Source organism: Urocitellus parryii, chromosome 14 (genome assembly GCF_045843805.1).
Source record: "Urocitellus parryii isolate mUroPar1 chromosome 14, mUroPar1.hap1, whole genome shotgun sequence".
NCBI classification, from domain to species: Eukaryota; Metazoa; Chordata; class Mammalia; order Rodentia; family Sciuridae; genus Urocitellus; species Urocitellus parryii.
This window is the reverse complement of record NC_135544.1, coordinates 10191608-10209854: the sequence shown is the minus strand read 5'-3', so window position 1 is coordinate 10209854 and position 18247 is coordinate 10191608. Positions and strand designations below refer to the sequence as shown.

At 36.8% G+C, this 18247-nt stretch overlaps 2 protein-coding genes across 2 annotated transcripts in view; one reads left to right on the top strand and one right to left on the bottom strand.

The window, feature by feature from the left end:
* The window catches only part of Adam9 (ADAM metallopeptidase domain 9), an 86107-nt gene extending 76182 nt beyond the window's left edge, over positions 1-9925 (bottom strand). Inside the window, exons 1-2 of the mRNA XM_026404702.2 lie at positions 9659-9925; positions 884-981 (exon numbers count right to left, since the gene is read on the bottom strand). Of these exons, the coding sequence (XP_026260487.2) occupies positions 884-981; positions 9659-9755 (195 nt within the window). The 5' untranslated portion in view covers positions 9756-9925. The remainder of the gene's footprint in view (positions 1-883; positions 982-9658) is intronic.
* A 317-nt stretch (positions 9926-10242) lies between these two features.
* On the top strand, positions 10243-16876 carry Tm2d2 (TM2 domain containing 2). The gene is made up of 4 exons (XM_026404693.2): positions 10243-10572; positions 11373-11460; positions 13049-13164; positions 16395-16876. The coding sequence occupies exons 1-4, from the start codon at positions 10346-10348 to the stop codon at positions 16606-16608; spliced, it is 645 nt and encodes a 214-aa protein (XP_026260478.1). The 5' UTR covers positions 10243-10345; the 3' UTR covers positions 16609-16876.
* The last annotated feature ends 1371 nt before the right edge of the window (positions 16877-18247 follow it).

Genomic DNA, 18247 nt, shown 5'->3' with positions numbered 1-18247 from the left:
AAAGTCACTTAGTACTCACTTATAGAACAGTAAATGAATGGGGTTGAATGATCAACCCAACTAATGGTAGTACCCAGAGGAAGGATTAAAACTAAAAGCTCTTGATTTTGAACTCCAGTGTTTTTTTTACTATGCCCAGTCTCTAAACAACATGCAAACTGCTTTACAGCTGTGAGTGTAACAGAAATTCAGAAGTAATAAGCTATATTGAATCCTTTATTATCTGTTGGAGTAAAATTATAATGAAGTTATATAAAACTTCTATACAGTTGAAGAATAAATATTATTTCTGAACAAACTCTGTAATAAGAATATAACAGAAAAAAATAATTTTTGTGCATTGGTTACCACATTAACAGCACAATAGTTTTCCTCCAATATGGAAATAAAACTCATTGTTTACTAAATATCCCTGGAAATGAAAAATACATTACTATTCTCCAGTGAAGATACAGTATGCAATATTCTGCCTATTACAAATTAAGTGAGGTTAATTCATATATACATATATGGGTTCAATTCTATGACCAGTTAGGATGCTGACTATATAGATTTCTAATCCTTAAACTGAATGGCAGTGGTAACAGTATTTAAGGGTTAGAAATCTATATAGTCAGCATCCTAATCTGGTCATAGAATTCTATTTTTTTCATTCTGTTATGTTTTGAGTTGATCATTTTGTCTTTAACTATATATACTAAGACTTGATACGTCACTTTCACAAAAATGTTGTTTGATGGACATCAGTACCACACACTGCAGTACTAATTAATGACCAATTAATTACTCTCTGGACCAATCACTTTAGAAATATCACCTTTGGTTAAAAAAAGGAAACAAAGCAAAATCTTAACATATACAGATTTCTCAGGAAATAATGTACCTGTTTTGAATAGGGCCTAGGAGCTTCTCTTCGTTCTCTAGTTAATCTCCAAGGAGTTATAATTTCATAAGAAGAAAGATGTGAGGTCTGTCGAAAGCCTATCAAAAAGGGAATAACAAATATAACAAAGGTAACCTGAAAAACCACATGGTAACAAAATATAATGGCAATCAAAAGATGAATTTCAAATCACTGAAAAATTATATGACATTCTCATATTAAAATATAATCAAAGGGATATAGCTCAGTTGGTAGAGTGCTTGCCTCCCATGTACAAAGCCCTGAGTTCAATCCCCAGCACCACCAAAAATATATATATATTTTTTTCCCCAAAATAGTTTCTCCTTAAATAGCAATGTACTAGATAAGTATGAAGGGAAATATTTTGTTTAAAAGGATGTTAACCTTTTTCCAAACATTATATGTGTAGCAATCATTTTCAAACATTTTTAGCTATATACCATAAATCTTTTCTCAAAAGAAATCTTCAATTATAAAAACAAGAGAGAGAGACAGGGAGAATGGGAGTCAACAGAGAGGAAGAAGAAGAAAAGACTTCTTTAGTGGGGTAATGGGAAGGGAGCATCCTAGAATTTAGTTCCATTTATTTATCTTCCATTTCCCATTTTATCCAGCATAAATGGCATCCTCTGGGATGGTAGCTACTAAATACTTACTAAATGGAAGGCATGATAAGAAGGAAAAGTTACTTCCAGCATTTAATGGGTTAACTCTCAATAAATACATAATCAACAATGTAGCAACTATCTCAAATAAAATGACTGCCCTAATCCCTCATAAAACAAAAACTTGACACCAAATATATTAACTGTTAAGAACTCAAAACAGTCATGTAGACACTTTCAATTCCAATCCTGTTTAGTTCTATCACAGATGAAAATCACATCTTAAGCAGGATTTGGATTCTAAACTCATCAATTTAGTAAAAAACTGAGTATAATGAAAACTGCCCACATAGAGGATTCCAACCTACAGTCTCTTGATAAGTTCAACACAATCTCTTTTCTTCCAGCATCATTAGCAGTGGCATAACAATTCTTTCAGTGAACTTGATGAAATATTTGGTCACCATCTAAGGACCACAGATGAAAAATCTCTCTATGTAGCCCTATCCACCAGAAAACATGCAGAATCTTAAAGACTGGGGGAAGACCAGAGTCACATCTTCCACTCAGTTTCTCCTACAAGAGGGGGAAAGATGGGACTTTCATAAATTAAAAAAGCCTTTATAACCAAATGTAGTATATGGATCTGTCAGATCTTAGTAAAAATAAATCAACTGAAAAATATGTGAGATAATCTTGGAAATGTTGACAGAATAGCTATCAGATGATCTTGAAGAATTATTATCAATTTTTCAGTGTAATAAGCACCTTGTGAGTAAGGATTTATGTCCTGTCTTAAAGATTCATTCTGAACATTCAGTGACAAAATAACATGATGTCTAAGGTATGCATTAAAAATGATGTAGTATGTTTGAGGAAATCAATACACATAAGATTAAAGCTGGATTATGGGCACATAGGAGTTCATTACTATTCTCCTTTTTCTTGTGTATGTTTAAAAACTTTTATAATAAAATAAATTTTAAGTGATTACCTATAGGGCATGGGATAAGGGCCTTTTACTTCTTACTTTATACAATCCTATATTACAGTAACTATGAAACACTATAATTAAGTCATATAAAATGAAGTATGACTATAAAATGTCATAAGTAAACATGTAAATGGACCAACTATTTAAAGTCATTACCATAATGTAGTAGAACTAGCAAGTAACGAGAAAAAAGTACATTTCCTACACTTTTGTATTTCTGTATAATTCAAACTTGTTTTTACAAAGATATAAATTTTGCCACTACTGTATTACTTTTAAACTTAAAAGGAAAACAAAAAACATATCTTCAATAAAAATACATAAATTCCTTTAAAAGTACTGATTATCTAGCATCTCTTTTCAATGGTCCTTCCTTTCCATTCCCATTTGTTTTAGTTTGGTTTGGTTTAGGTAATGCTAGGGATCAAACCCAGGGACTCAAAACATAACAGGTAAGCACTCTCCACCCAGCCATATCCCTAGGCCTCCATCAGCCTAGTAACTTCACATCTAGAGTACAGGATACTTTTTTACACCTGGGCTCCCCATGCCCACGCTATCCTCTTTCAAGATAATCTTCATGTTCATTCCCTCTTTAATGCTTATGCCCCTCAGATTTCTCAAGTACAGATGAAGCTGAAGTATTTACATCTAACTTTTCCCAAGATAACACTGTATATAAAAATGTTTATAACCTTGCCTGGCTGATTAGCAAATTTACATGGAGGTAATATCAAATGAACCTTAGCAATACTATGGGCTCTTGGCTTGATCTGGGATTTAAAAGATACAAACAGGAAAATTAAATTATGTTATATACAATACATGTCATACTAACAGTTTTCAAACTCTTTACCCATCAAACCCTATTATACTATTTAAATATGGCTTCACATCATTACATTAAAAATACTAGAAATGGACTACAATACTCACAAAAGCACCCATAGGCTGATTCAAGGCATATTTATGACATGTCATGTTTAAATATATACATACAGATATTTGGAGCTGCCAGTTGGGAACCATGTCAAAAGAAATCCTTGACCTTAAGAATATACACAAATCACTAAGCAAAAATACCCATAATCCTTAAAAAAAAAACCCTGAAATATGGGACTATTTCCTCCCCAAAATAAATTTTTCATTAACTTTCAGTTTTTTCATATTCCTAAAAATACTTTTAATAAGGCTATATACCTACTTTCAGGCCAGGATTAGAAATCAAGTCTTCTGTCTTCTATGGACCTATTACCCATATTGCCAGCAAAGAAGAATAAAAAACAGACATAAAAATATATGATACAGGGCTTGCCTCGCATGTGTGAGGCACTGGGTTCAATCCTCAGCACCATATAAAAATAAATAAACAAAAAATAAAGGTAATGTGTCCATCTATAACTAAAATACTTGTATATATATATAATGTATATATAAAGATATCTATATCTATACATAGAGAGAGAGAGAGAAAGAGAGAGAGAGCCAGAGAGAGAGAGAGAGAATACAGCCGGACCCAGTGGCATAGCCTGTAATCCCAGCAGCTAGGGAGTCTGAGGCAGGAGGATCGCGAGTTCAAAGGCAGCCTCAACAATGGCAAGGCGCTAAGCAACTTAGTGAGACCCTGTCTCTAATAAAATACAAAATTGGGCTGAGGATGTGGCTCAGTGGTTGAGTGCCTCTGGGTTTAATCCCCAGTCCCAAAATATATATAACTAAGTAGTAGAGCTAGCGCGTGTGAGGCACTGGGTTCAATCCTCAGCACCATATAAAAATAAATAAATAAACCTAGGTATTATGTCCATCTACAACTAAATAAAATATTTTTAAAATACATATATAAGATACAACTTTCTTTCCTTCTTTATTTAAAAACCAAAATGCCATAATTAGGCATTTATTTTTTAAAAGGCTTTCAAAATTATACCACCATAAAAACTTCTGTATGCAAGAGCTGTTAACTTTGATACTGAGTCCTTTTGAAAGCCCAAGAATCCACTTTCTGAAGCTATGCCATAAAGAGTTCAAAAACATCATGACAGATGTACAAGTTTGGAAAATGCCACTCAAAAATAATACATACTAATTGTGTTAAAATTCTTACTCCTATATTTTTTTTCAAAATTCCTTTCCTATTTTTAATTCCAATTTCTTTTTTCCTTCTCTTCTGTTTACTTAGTGCACAAATTTTTCCCAATTTTTTTTTGTGGGGGGTGGGGATATTTTCCTTCTCTTGGGAATAGTATTTTTCCTATATTACTATACAGAAAGCTCATTAACATTATTTGTATAAAACTTTGATTTCAGTAGCATGGACATATTAGGCTGGAATAGGGGTCATCCCATGTAAGATGTTTAGTATCGTCCCTGATCTCAATTAACCAGATGCCAATAGCACTCCCTTGTTGTAACAACTAAAAATCCCCCACATGCCTTCTAGTGAACAACTACTGGCAAAAACAAGAGAGAGTTCACAATGAAAGTTAAAATCTCAATACATTCATCTCTTTGGGGAATACAAACTATTATATTAGAATTTGATAGGCTAAAAATCAGATCACTTGAATCATGGCCTGAAGATAAGAGTCGAAACATGAAATTTAAGAGTCCTGCACTTAGTAAATAAAAGAAAAAAGTGTTATTTGCACTTCTTTCTTTCTCTAACTCCTTGGATCTTTTCATGTACTGTAATTTGGAAGAAGTCTAAGCATTTTTTTTTTAATAATACAACTGTAGTAGAAGGAAATAAGTTAAAAGAATTCTACCTAACTGCAAATCAAATAAATGTCAGAGCCAAACCACAGAACCTTCCCCTTTCCTTCCTGCTCATTATCTAAACAAATAGCTACCTTTCCATACTTTCACTGTGGAAAATAAACCTGGGCCTCACATTCAGGCTGAATGAGATAATTCTGTTGTTCAAAGTATTTCTCTAAGAGAAATTATAATTAGATCCATAAAACATTGTTATTTGGGGCCACACGTTTTCATTCTATTCACAAGATCAATCCCAAGTAAATGCATACTGTATCATTAATAACCTCTCTCAAACATACTTTTAATTATGATTTCCAATGCTATATCCTACACTCTCACACGCTTTGACAGTTTTTTATATTTACCAATCTTTACATTTAAAAAGAAAATGATTTTGTTGCTGTTTGTTTTGAAGTGCCCCTTGTCAAAATTCCAACCATTTATAAGATTTAATGCTCTTAAGAATTAATTTAAATTCCAGTAAGAAATTCAAGTTCCTAAAACCAAAGCCAATATCTTAGTCATCATATATTTTCTTCATGCATACAGAAAGCATTCAATAAAATAAATATATGTTCAGTTAACAACCTCTTCTGATCTTTACGTCTATGCATATGTAGTTCTCTTGGTTATAATGATCACATACAAACCAAAATAAGTCTTACTTTCTATGATTAACATCTTTTATGTCAACTTTTCCATGAGTGCACAAAGTTCACACACCTGTCATTTTAATAGCATTACTATATATTGCTCTCTAAGCTGGCATGAGAGCAGTAGGCCAAGCGTGTATTCAGAACAGGATTCTGCTATCAATGAGGGCAGACTCTTGAGGGGTCCATTTGCCTGAGAGTTCTAATGAGCTACTAAAGGGAAAGGATGGGGGAAAATCAAAATAAAGTGACTTAAATCATGAAAAATCTCATTCAGAGAAAATGTGTCAAAGGGAGTTCTTCAAAATTGGGCATGGGTTTTGAATACATTATAACATGTTAGTCTGTGATACCATTTTCTTGACTTATCATAAGCTTTAGTGCCCTAATTCTTATCTAAATTTAAATTCTAACACAACTGCATAGTTTAAAACTGACCAAAATGGGCTGGGGATGTGGCTCAAGCGGTAGCGCGCTCGTCTGGCATGCATGCGGCCCGGGTTCGATCCTCAGCACCACATACCAACAAAGATACTGTGTCTGCCAAGAACTAAAAAATAAATATTAAAAATTCTCTCTCTCCTCTCACTCTCTCTTTAAAAAAAATAAATAAATAAATAAATAAAACTGACCAAAATAAGTTAATTTCTCAGGTTCATTCATGACTCATGCAGTGTCCCATATATAATCACCCTGGGAAAATGATCTGACTAAAACAGATTATTTTCTATCACAAAATGGAAAATATTTTGATAGAAAACATGATATTGGTGGAAAATAATCTCTCAATACACAAACAACATGGTGCAATTCAACCTTGGCTGGATCCATATTGGACCCATTCAAAGGTAATAGGGGATTAGTTGATATGACACCAGGAGGGCTAGATGCATTTATGAGGTAGTCTCATCAGACTGACTCAAACACTGGCATCACTCCAAGGCTCTAGGTTATACACATACTGAAGGAGGTATCAAAGAGAAAAAAGCAGTATCATGAGGTTATCCATGTCATATGTTCGAGTTTGTGGATGGTATCCAAAAAAGCTCCTAGTTACCCAGATCTCCCATCTGTTGAGGGAGTTTATAATAAACCAGGATTTTTAATAAACAGCAAATATAAAATCAAATTTGATAAGGTAAAATTTAAAAGTGCTAACTGTCCTAAAACCCAGCAACTTGTTGTGTACATATTTTCTTTTTTAATCAGAAAAGATTTGGCAACATCCTATTCAAAACATTTTCAGTATTTTGAAACCATCTTTAAATTTGAAAGATTACATATTCCTATATAACTAAGACAAATACAAATAATCAAATTCAAATAATTTGTTAGCATCTAAAATTTTGATTAAAATGAACCTATATTCTTACTATATACTTCATTTTATAATAATTCAACATGAATAAGCTTTCAAACTCACTTTCTTTATAATGCCAGTGTTTTAAAAAAGAAAATTTTCTAAGACTGTGCATCATATTTCCCTTCAGGGAAAAATCAAAATCATACCAGATTCCCTTTGTTATGTTTCACAGTGATACAGAGTTACCTCTGTCAGCCTGTTTCTGTTGTTGCTGCTGTTTTAAATATTGTAAATCAGCAGTTTGGAAATTATACTGCATATCCTCATTGACACAATGTTATAAATTGTAGTAAAAATCCTACCAAAGCCTCCTGAACTAATGTGTGGGCTGTACTTACTGAGTCTTCAATTTTCTCTTTCATTAGCAGAAGATGTTTCAGTTCATGTTTTAAACATCCTGTATTCCAAAAACTTAAGTCAGCTGATTTTGGAAGAACATTCCCCTGGGGAAACACAAGTTGACTCACTACACTCCTTGCCAAAGCCTCCTAACTGGTCTACCAGTCACTCCTTCCCAGATTATATCCTCCACTGTGTTGTCAGTTTTTAATCAAAAATCTGATTGTCACACTCCTAATTAAAAACTTTCATTAACAAAGAACTTCCTACAGGGTAAAGTCTGAACCCCTTAGCTCAGCAAAGAGGGCTCCCCTCCACTGGTACCAGCCTACCTTAGTTTTACCCTGAATCTTTCCCTTTCATATAGACTACCTAAAGTCATATTGAAATTATCATCATTTTCCTCTATCCCCCACCCTCATACTTTTGAAAAAAAAAAAATCTGCTTAGGATGCACTCCTACCCTTTCACTTGAAAAATCTACCCATTTAGCTCAATTCAAATATCACTCTCTCCATAAAACCTCCAACATCCCTCAAATACACTTAGCACACTTGATCACCCTTTACCCTCTGCACAAGAATTGAGGGTGGTATTTATGGAAGTTCAATAAATGTTGACTAAATTTTGGGAGTATATCTATGCTTCAGTGAGAGGCTGGTCATAAGACATTGATAAAGAGTTAAGTATATTCCATTCATTTAAGTGTGGGTATGTAATAAATGTACACATGAACCAAAAATATCATCTGATTTATATTTACAAACACAAAATCAGGGATCACTAAACCTCGAGAGGTATAATCTGCTTCATCTTAAATATTGATAGATAATTGCCACCTACACCACCACTGGGAGTGGTCTTTTTTAATCAGAAATGATTTGGCAACATCCTATTCAAAACATTTTCAGTATTTTAAGCTTCAAGATTTCCATGCTTGGGCAAAACGACATAATTTAAAAAGAAAAAACCAAAGATAAGAAAACAAGCAATTAGCGTGCTGAAGGTCTGCAGTCTTGCATTGAAATCTTCCATCATTAATTACCTATGAACAACTCTCAAGGCAACAATTTTGAAAAACTCCCATTCTCCATTATATATCCAATCGCAGACAGAGAAAATACAGCCAGCAAACAATTTATACAAAAGCCAAAATCAATAAAATGTTTCCAAAAAGAAACTAGAGTGTTTGATTTGTTTTTTCACTATGCTTGGGCTTTTCCAATATAAATATTTTACACATTCACGAGAAGCTTCACAATTCAAAAATGATTTCACATAAATGATTTAATTCGTAAGAATAATCCTGGGAGTTAAACACAGCAGGAGTTATTTGCCCATATTTAAGACAAGGCAAACCTAGTTTGAACACAGATAAAAGACTATAGCTATAGAAACGCAGCACTTCTTTTCAAAAAAAAAAAAAAAGTATTACTTCAAAAGCAAAAATGGCCCAAGAAAAATGAGCCCCCTTTCCTTTATTCCATCACTACCTCTAGGTCTGTGGATCTACACGGATGACTCTGCTAAAGAAACGAACGCCAAAAAGCTTAAAGTATGATAACCTGAAGCAAAAGTTCCACCTTCCAGTCTCTTTCCAAGTGACATCAACTCTACAAGCAAGAGCAAGCAAGCTCCATTCCTCAAAGCATATTAAACGTGAACACACCCTCGGCACGCACCCAGTCTCCAGGGTTCTCGGCGGACTTCCCCGAGGTCAGCCCCTGATCCAGAGCAGTCTGGAGAGTGCCTGGGAGACCCGGCTTTGCTCGAGATGGGGGTGGGGTATGGCGCAAAAGGCTCTTCGAAGTAGGATACGGAGAAAAGTGGAACCGGACTTCAGACCAATACCTGGAAGGGTTTGGGACGCGAGACCCCGAGCTTCGGGTCTGGCAGGGTCTACACACGTGCAGCGTCGGCGCCTCCCGACCCCGAATCCAGTCCCGGCCCAGGTCCCTCCACTCCCGGGCACCACGGGTTAACTCCGAGCGTCCCAGCCCTGGGAAACAGCAATCCCAAAGGAGCGTGGAGGCGGACACCCACCTGGCCGCTCCCCACCGAAAACTGGGCCCACTAGGCCAAACAACAGCAACCACTGGAAACGGAGGGTCCCAGAGGGCGAGCCCGCGCCCGAACCCATCTCGAAAGAATCTGCAGGTTCCACTCAACACTCGGTCGCCTCTGCCTCCGCCTCTTCCATCATTTTGCAACCCTGCCGGGGCCCCAGGGTTGGCCAGGGTACGCGCGCCCAGGGACGTGCACGCGCGCGGCACTGACGCAACTCAGCCCCTGGTCCGAGCTCGCTCCCGACATCGCTCTCGCAGCGCTGACGTAGGGAAAAATGTAGTCCCTGGCGGGAGAATGAGATTTCTAAACTGGCCGCTGAAATCCTCAGTAGTCGGCCGCCCGGTTACTATCTGCCCCGCCCTCTCTGCCCGAGCACGCCTACTTTTGAGGTCAAGGGAACCGATTGGACGAAGCAGCCGGAACCAAAGGAGGAGGAGCGTGAGACCCACAAGAGAAATTGGGAAGCTGATGCGAAGCCCCACCCCAATCAGCCTCTTCTGATTGGTTAAAGGGGTGGGTGGAGCATCGAGCTGCGCGCCCATTGGCCGTTTGGCGGCGAGGAAGGAGGTTACGCGGAGAGGCCTGACAAGACCGGGCTAGGGTCGGCGGTGCCGGCCTGGGTTTTGTGGTTGAGACCGTGTCTCCACCACTGAGCCCAGGAAGATGGTGCTGGGTGGCTGCCCGGTGAGCTACTTACTTCTGTGCGGCCAGGCGGCTTTGCTGTTGGGGAATCTACTTCTGCTGCACTGTGTTTCTCGGAGCCACTCGTACAATGCTACCGCCGAGCTCGAGCTCACGTCCGCTAGTGCCACCCACCCAGAGGGCTCCGCGGGTGCTCCAACCTGGGAATATGGCGACCCCCACTCTCCAGTCATCCTTTGCTCTTACCTGTAAGCTACCCAGTCGTCGAGGCGGGTGGAGGTGGAGACTGGGCCAGGGATATGTGGGAAGGTAGAGGGAAGGGAAAGGCTGCCTTTTTTATTAGACCCTCTCCGGATGAAGACCCGATAGTAGTGATAGGTAATTATCAAGGTAGGTTCCTCACTCATCTCACTCGTGCAGAGAAAAACCTTGTGTATTGGAGATAGATCCTTTAAGATCCCGAAAGAGTAGTACTAAGAAGGAGTGACATAGCCTCTAGCATAAGTATTCCATGCTGTGCCTTCTCCCTCCTACACCCTTTAGCCAAGGAAGAATCCACTGGTACTGAATGAGGTACAAATGAAATAAATGACACTTAAAAATAAGGCACAAGGCACTTAAAAATAAAAATATAAAGAATATCCTTACCATTTGCAGAACCAAGCCATTTTTAATATTTCTTTTTGAGCAAGTAAGACGTTTGGGAAATGCAAAGAGACCTGAGCATCTTTTGTCTTATTATTTGCCCCAGTGCGTTATGGTTGTTTGCCTAAGGAAGAGATGAAGCCATGGCAGAAGTAGAATCCATGTAAAAACAGGACCAGAAGCACCTCCCCAATAAAAGGGTCATTTGAGTAGCTGTCAAGTGTGACCTGCTGTGCTTCTATTTAATTGACACCACCATTTGGCTTGGAAAAGTTATCTACAAAGTGTGAGCCCCCGAAAAAACTTAACAAATAAATGTTTGATGTTTATTTTGATTATATTCATCTAAACAGCAACTTGCAAAAGGAATGATTATGATCATGATCTTACTGGTGATTTGCAGACCTGATGAATTTATAGAATGTGAAGACCCAGTGGATCATGTTGGAAATACAACCGCATCCCAGGAACTTGGTTATGGTTGTCTAAAGGTGACTTTTTGTTTTGTTGTATTAGCAAATGCTTCCCTATAGAAAAAGTACTGACTAAATATTGTTACGGAAAAATATAAGGATATATGAAGTTACATTTTTGTAGAAGTTCATCCAAATGGCTGTTACTGGAAATTTCCAGCAAGCTAAGGTCAGTGACTGAACATGACATTTGGTTTCTTCAGGAAGGAACAGTTTCAGTACCTAAAGCATCCAGGTGCAAAGACCTGTCTGGTTTCTTTGGCCATTGACAGATTTGAAGCTTAAATGTCACCTACCCTTCTAGGCAGGCTCTCTCCTGAAAGAGAAGGAAAAAAAAAAAAAAAAGGTTTTGCACTTTCTAAAACCAAAGATGAATTGGGTAGTTTCTGTTTCACACACATTTGGGGTAAACCACTTGCCAGTAATCTTCCTTTTCACCAGGTAAACAGGTTCTACCATGTCCTTAGGAAATAGATAGGGTTTATCAGTATGTTTTCATAGGTAGTAAAAATTATTTCATGGGGAAGCTGAGTGCAATAGCACGTGTAATCCCACTGACTGGGGAAGCTGAGGCAGGAAGATTGCATTTTCAAGGCCAGTCTCAACAACTTAGCAAAGCCCTAAGCAATTTAGCAAGACCCTAAATCACCCTTGGGTTCAGTCTCCAGTACCAAAAAAAAATGAAAAGTATTTTAGGGGAAGTCTTTGGTAACAATAGCCGCTTAGAATGGAAAGAGTCAATCAAATCCATTAATAATATCCCTAAAGCTGGGTGTATGTACATTTCTTAGTCAGTCTCTCAAAAAGTTCATGTATCTTTTCCACACCATGGAATCAACATTATATAATGCAAGATTTAAAAAGATGTTAAGAGGATTATTATAGCACAAAAAGAAAAAGAAAAAAAAACTTTTTGTGCCAAATCAAACACAAAGGAATAAACTTGACAAGAATAAGACCAGAAAGGCAAGCATCCTCTTTTCCAGTATTTTCTCTTTGAGGAACACTCCAATAAAAATAGTATACAGCACTAATAATGTTCCAGTAAAAAATATACGGGTATGCTTTCTCTGCTGGCTTTTAGTTAAGTAAAAAGAGGCCCCATTCCAAAATTTTTTACTAGAATTTGGACTGCAGAAACCTGATAATCACCCATTCGTGACCTAAATAAAGTCCTAAGTCAAATGATATTCTGAGTTATTTTATAATTCTGTTAATTTACAGTAGATATAAAAGAAACCTCTAATACACATGATTTTTAATACCTATTCTCCAATGCTCCGATTTGTACTTTTTCCTGTAAGTATTGTGTTCATTTCTCCTAAATGACATTTAATTAAATTGATTGTAATTTTTTACTACATTATTGAAGCCAATCGAGAGAGGAAAAAAAGGTTTATTTGAACAATGTATATTTAGGATGGACTAATCTATCATTTTAAATATGTTACATGCTTTTAAGTATGGAATTCAGCTTTACCCCAACTTTGTTAGAATAATTATAGTACTGAGGCATTTTTATTGATGGAAAAAAAAAGATATATTTTTCTATTACTTGTTTTGGTGAGTTTGTTTTTTTCTTTTGGCTTTGGCTGCTATTCCATAGTTTGGAGGTCAGGCATACAGTGATGTGGAGCATACTTCAGTCCAGTGCCGGGCCCTAGATGGAATTGAGTGTGCCAGTCCTAGGACCTTCCTGCGGGACAATAAGCCTTGTATAAAGTAAGTATTTGTTTTCTTTTGCGGTCCTGGGGATTAAACCCAAGCATGCTAAGTATGTCCTCTTCAACTGAGCTACACCCCAGCACAAAGTGTTATTTTGAATGGGGTAGTTGGTTCCAAGATGTAGGCTCTCTATTCATCTCACAGATTATTTCTTTTGCTGAGAAGAAACTTTTTAGTTTGAGTCCATCCCATTTAATTATTGATTTTAATTCTTGCGCCAAAGGAGTCTTATTAAGGAAGTTGGAGCCTAATCCCACGTGATGGAGATTAGGGCCTACTTTTTCTTCTATTAGACGCAGGGTCTCTGGTTTTATTCCTAAGTCCTTGATCGATTTTGAGTTGAGTTTTATGCATGGTGAGAGATAGGGGTTTAATTTCATTTTGTTGCTTATGGATTTCTAGTTTTCCCAGCACCATTTGTTGAAGAGGCTATCTTTTCTCCAATGCATATTTTTGGCACCTTTGTCTAATATAAGATAATTGTAATTTTGTGGGTTAGTCTCTGTGTCCTCTATTCTGTAACATTGGTCTACCAGTCTGTTTTGGTGCCAATACCACGCTGTTTTTGTTACTATTGCTCTGTAGTGTAGTTTAAGGTCTGGTATAGTGATGCCTCCTGATTCACTCACCATTTGACCCAGCTATCCCTCTCCTCGGTCTATACCCAGAGGACTTAAAAACAGCATTCTACAGGAACACAGCCACATCAATGTTTATAGCAGCACAATTCACAATAGCTAAACAGTGGAACTAACCTAGATGCCCTTCAATAGATGAATGGATAAAAAAAAAAAAATGTGGCATATATACACAATGGAATATTACTCAGCAATGAAAGAGAATAAAATCATGGCATTTGCAGGTAAATGGATGGGGTTAGAGAAGATAATGCTCAGTGAAGTTAGCCAATCCCCAAAAAACAAATACCGAATGTTTTCTTTGATATAAGGAGGCTGATTCATATTAGGATAGGGAGAGGGAGTATGGGAGGAATAAACGAACTCTAGATAGGGCAGAGGGGTTGGAGGGGAAGGGAGGGGGCATGGGGTTATAAATGATGGTGGAATGTGATGATCGTTATTAACCAAAGTACATGTATGAAGACACAAATTGTTGTGAATATACTTTGTATACAACCAGAGATATGAAAAATTGTGCTCTATATATGTAATAAGAATTGTAATGCATTCTTCTGTCATGTAAATAAAAAAATTTACACTATTAAATTATTCTTCCACAGAAAAATAATTTACAGATGTGCTTGCTGTTTGCAATATCTGTATTTTAAAAAATTGTGTTGTTTTGATTTCTCTTATTTTTGTAAAAATTTCCACATACATTTGATAACTAAAATATTTTATATGTATATCTTTCTTTCTTGAAATCCTAGTAAAATTACAAGTTTATAACAAAGTCTGTAAAACATTTTAAAAATATATAGAAAATTAGACAAGAGAAACCTCAAACAAGAGTTGTAAACAAAATTTTTGAATAAACAGGTAGATGTAATAACTGATTTAGCAGACTAGAAAATCATAAAACATAATTGCTCCTTGAGGGAAGAGACAAAAGACATATGATTCACTTTGTAAAACTCTGTCAGAAATTGAGGTACCAGATACATTTGAAGTTGAATGTTTCATTATGGGTTTGAAAATTAAATGGGTTTTCTAGAATTCACAAAATGAACAGTAAAAGATGCCCCCACCCCGCCCAAAAAAAAAAAAAAAAAAAGAATGAAGTAGTTGGTACTTGGTTGGATGGAAGGAGAATTATATTTTTATTGTCATTTTTTGGTCTGACTTTTTCTTTGAAGTTTTAAATAGGGAATCCTATTACTCTGTGACAGAAGCATTTTGCTTATAGAAGTAGGGGACACTGGAATTGAGACCAGAAGTTGTAAGTTCTAAATATCTCTTTCACTAAACAGCTGAGTGCCTCTGAGCACTCAAGAGTTTATTCCCTCATCCTCTGAATGAAGAATTTGAACCACCTGATCTAGCTCCAAAACTCATGATAGGCTTAAATCCTGTGAAAATCCTTAGTATTTCATGGAATAAAGGGTTTTTTATAAAAAGTGGGGATTGGGAGTCCTCTCTCTAAATATCAGTTGATCTTAAGTTAAAGGATTGGGGTCATTTCTGTAAATTCTGCTTGAAGGCACAGAATTTACTTACACCACTAGCTAATGCAAAGAGTCTGTGGCTATGTTTATGTTAATATTAGCAACTTTGGTTAAATGTCTTCACAGTACATAAGGACAGAAGCCTACAGAAGTCCTCACTTTTAGCTGACAAAAAAAGCAGGAAAGGTTTATGGAGACAAGGAAGGACAGTGCTCCCTTAGCAAAGGACACTCAAAGGAAGTCAACTGAGCCTAAGGAAAGGAGCCAGTTGAGGGGAGGTTGGGACCCCAAAATCAGTACTACCAATCACATCTATCATGCAAATGTGTTTAATAATTTCTTGTCCAATCCTACTCTGCAAAAGTTAACATTTGTTCTTAGAGGTGCTCTGTATCTGAGCAAGTACTTGAGTTTTGGTAGGGGGAGATAAGAGAATTGTAAGACATTTTTTACTGAATTTTTTATTCATTAGGATGTTTTTGACTTCTTTAAAAAAAAAAAAAAATCTTGTTGGAAGAGACTGCTCCTCCCAAGGCTAGTAAATTAGAGATAGAAATGGGCCACACAAGGAACATGTCCTTGATATACAAACTAACCAATCTACAGCCATACTCCTGTATCTGGCCTGAACACCCTGAAGAGGCAGTATTTATTCCCTGCCTTTAATCTTTCCGGGGCCAGGTGTCAGGCAATGAGGGACCATCCTGTAGCTTGGAATGCACTAAAATTGTTCAAACTAGCCCATCCTAAACTGCCTGTCCTACCCTGCCTTGGCATTCCTGCACAAACTCCAAAAAAAGAGGCCTTAACCTAGCATTAACTCCTGTCTTCTGACAATCCTGGTGTCCCTCCCATGTGTCCTGCATAGTGGGCCATTGCCTCCTATCTCTAGGACCTATGAGAATCATAGCTGTTTTTTTTCTGAATCTCTTTCATGTCTCCCTTTATGGCCATACCAGCCTGACCACATCAGAAAAGAAATCAGATCAGAGGGTAAAAGACCACAGAGGGACTCTGTACCATTTTATGTTAAATTCATTAATCTTTAAGTATTTTAACTTTCACATAGTAAAACATCTTTCTTCTTATTCCTTGTGTCTAGGTACACTGGCCACTACTTCATAACAACTTTACTCTACTCCTTCTTCCTGGGATGTTTCGGAGTAGATCGTTTCTGTTTGGGACACACGGGCACAGCGGTTGGGAAGCTGCTGACACTTGGAGGACTTGGGATTTGGTGGTTTGTTGACCTTATTTTGCTCATCACCGGAGGGCTGATGCCAAGTGACGGCAGCAACTGGTGCACTATTTACTAAAAAGAGCTGCTGTTACTGCCCAGGGAATCAAGTGAATGCTCTGTCTTCTGAATTCATCTCTACAGGCTCAAGAATTCTTCTTTGATATAACACCTGAACATTAGTTTCCCTCTTTGGAAGGAATGGGTTTGGTGAAGAAGGATTCTGTGGACTTTCAACCTTAAATCTTACCTTGCAGACTAGAAATGACAAGCAGTATTGTGGGAATCAAATTTGTACCTTCCTCATGTACAAAATATAAAGGATAGTGTCTAACTTATGAACTACAGATGGTTTTCTCTACTCTTTATTTCTGTACGTTGCTATGTCTTCAGTTCTTTGAAGCAGGTGGACCCAACAGGAGGAGCAAAATGAATATTTTTATCTGTGTGCCTTTTGTGACCCTGAATCTTCTTGTAGAGAAGATCCAAAGCTGAGCCAATGAAAATCTTGAGGAGAAGTAGAAATGGCTATGGATCTTAATACACAAATGAAATCTGTACTTTCTGAATTTAAAATATAGAATAAATTTTGCCAACATGGACATGCTATATGAGTATTTTCAGAAGAGAGTGTGAAACTTAAATTTTTATTTTGCTGAAAGCTAAGCATCTGAAATTAATTACCCAGTGAATAAGTCCTGTTGTGTACCATTATTATGTTCTGGAAGCAGTATATGCAGTACAGTAATTTCTTCATTCTAATTATGTTTTCAAAGCCAACAGTATCAGACATGTATGAGTTGAGCTCTTTTTGGCAGAATTGCCCTATGTAAGAAATTAATTTTTGTCAGTTTAAGGAAATCTTGTTGTAGACTGATAAAAAAGACTTCACATAAGTAACTGTAAAATGCTTCAGTTAGATAAGATACACTCTTGAAAAGAAAAACATAATCCTACTTAAAGGATATTGAACACTAGGGTAGAATTAGGACATGATTTGTGGAGACAAGGAAATCTGAACATATTCTCTCAAAATAAACATGATAGTAAAAGCTTTCACAGTAGGCTATAGCAGTCAAAAAGAGATACAGTCAAGCTTTTGCATTCATAAGCCACTAGGAATAAAAGAAATGCTCTGACCTACAAATGGTTTTTTCAAAACTCAGTTCCCATCCTTTGCAATTTAAATAGAAAATAAAAGGAGAACTGTGTGGGCAAGTGCCTGCTCTTCAGAGTAGCTTACAAATTCTAGAAACCATCAAGATAGAACTACTCAAAGTTTACTCTCATAATAAACTGACTTTAAGACCAAGAACCACAGTTAAAATAACTTCCCTGGAAATTTCTTCATTTTGTAGCAGTTTTCCTAAAGTTTCTGTTTTCTTAATCCTGATTAATATGATCGCTGTTCTTATATTACCAAAGGTGGCCATTGTATAAAACAGATTATTTTGTTGTCTTGAATGTTCTGTGTCACACTGCCTTAACTTTGCTTACAATAGTAATAATTGGCATACCCTCAATTCATAATCTCTGTACCCTAAGGCAGTAATTTTTAATTGTGGATCTTGAAGAAACTGGATCCATCCTCAAAAGAACACAGATACATGTAAAATTTTGCATAAAATTTAAGGATGCCATATTCAAAATATAATTTCTGGGCTCAGGGTTTAGCTTAATTGCCTCGCATGCATGAATCCCTGGGTTAAATCTTCAGC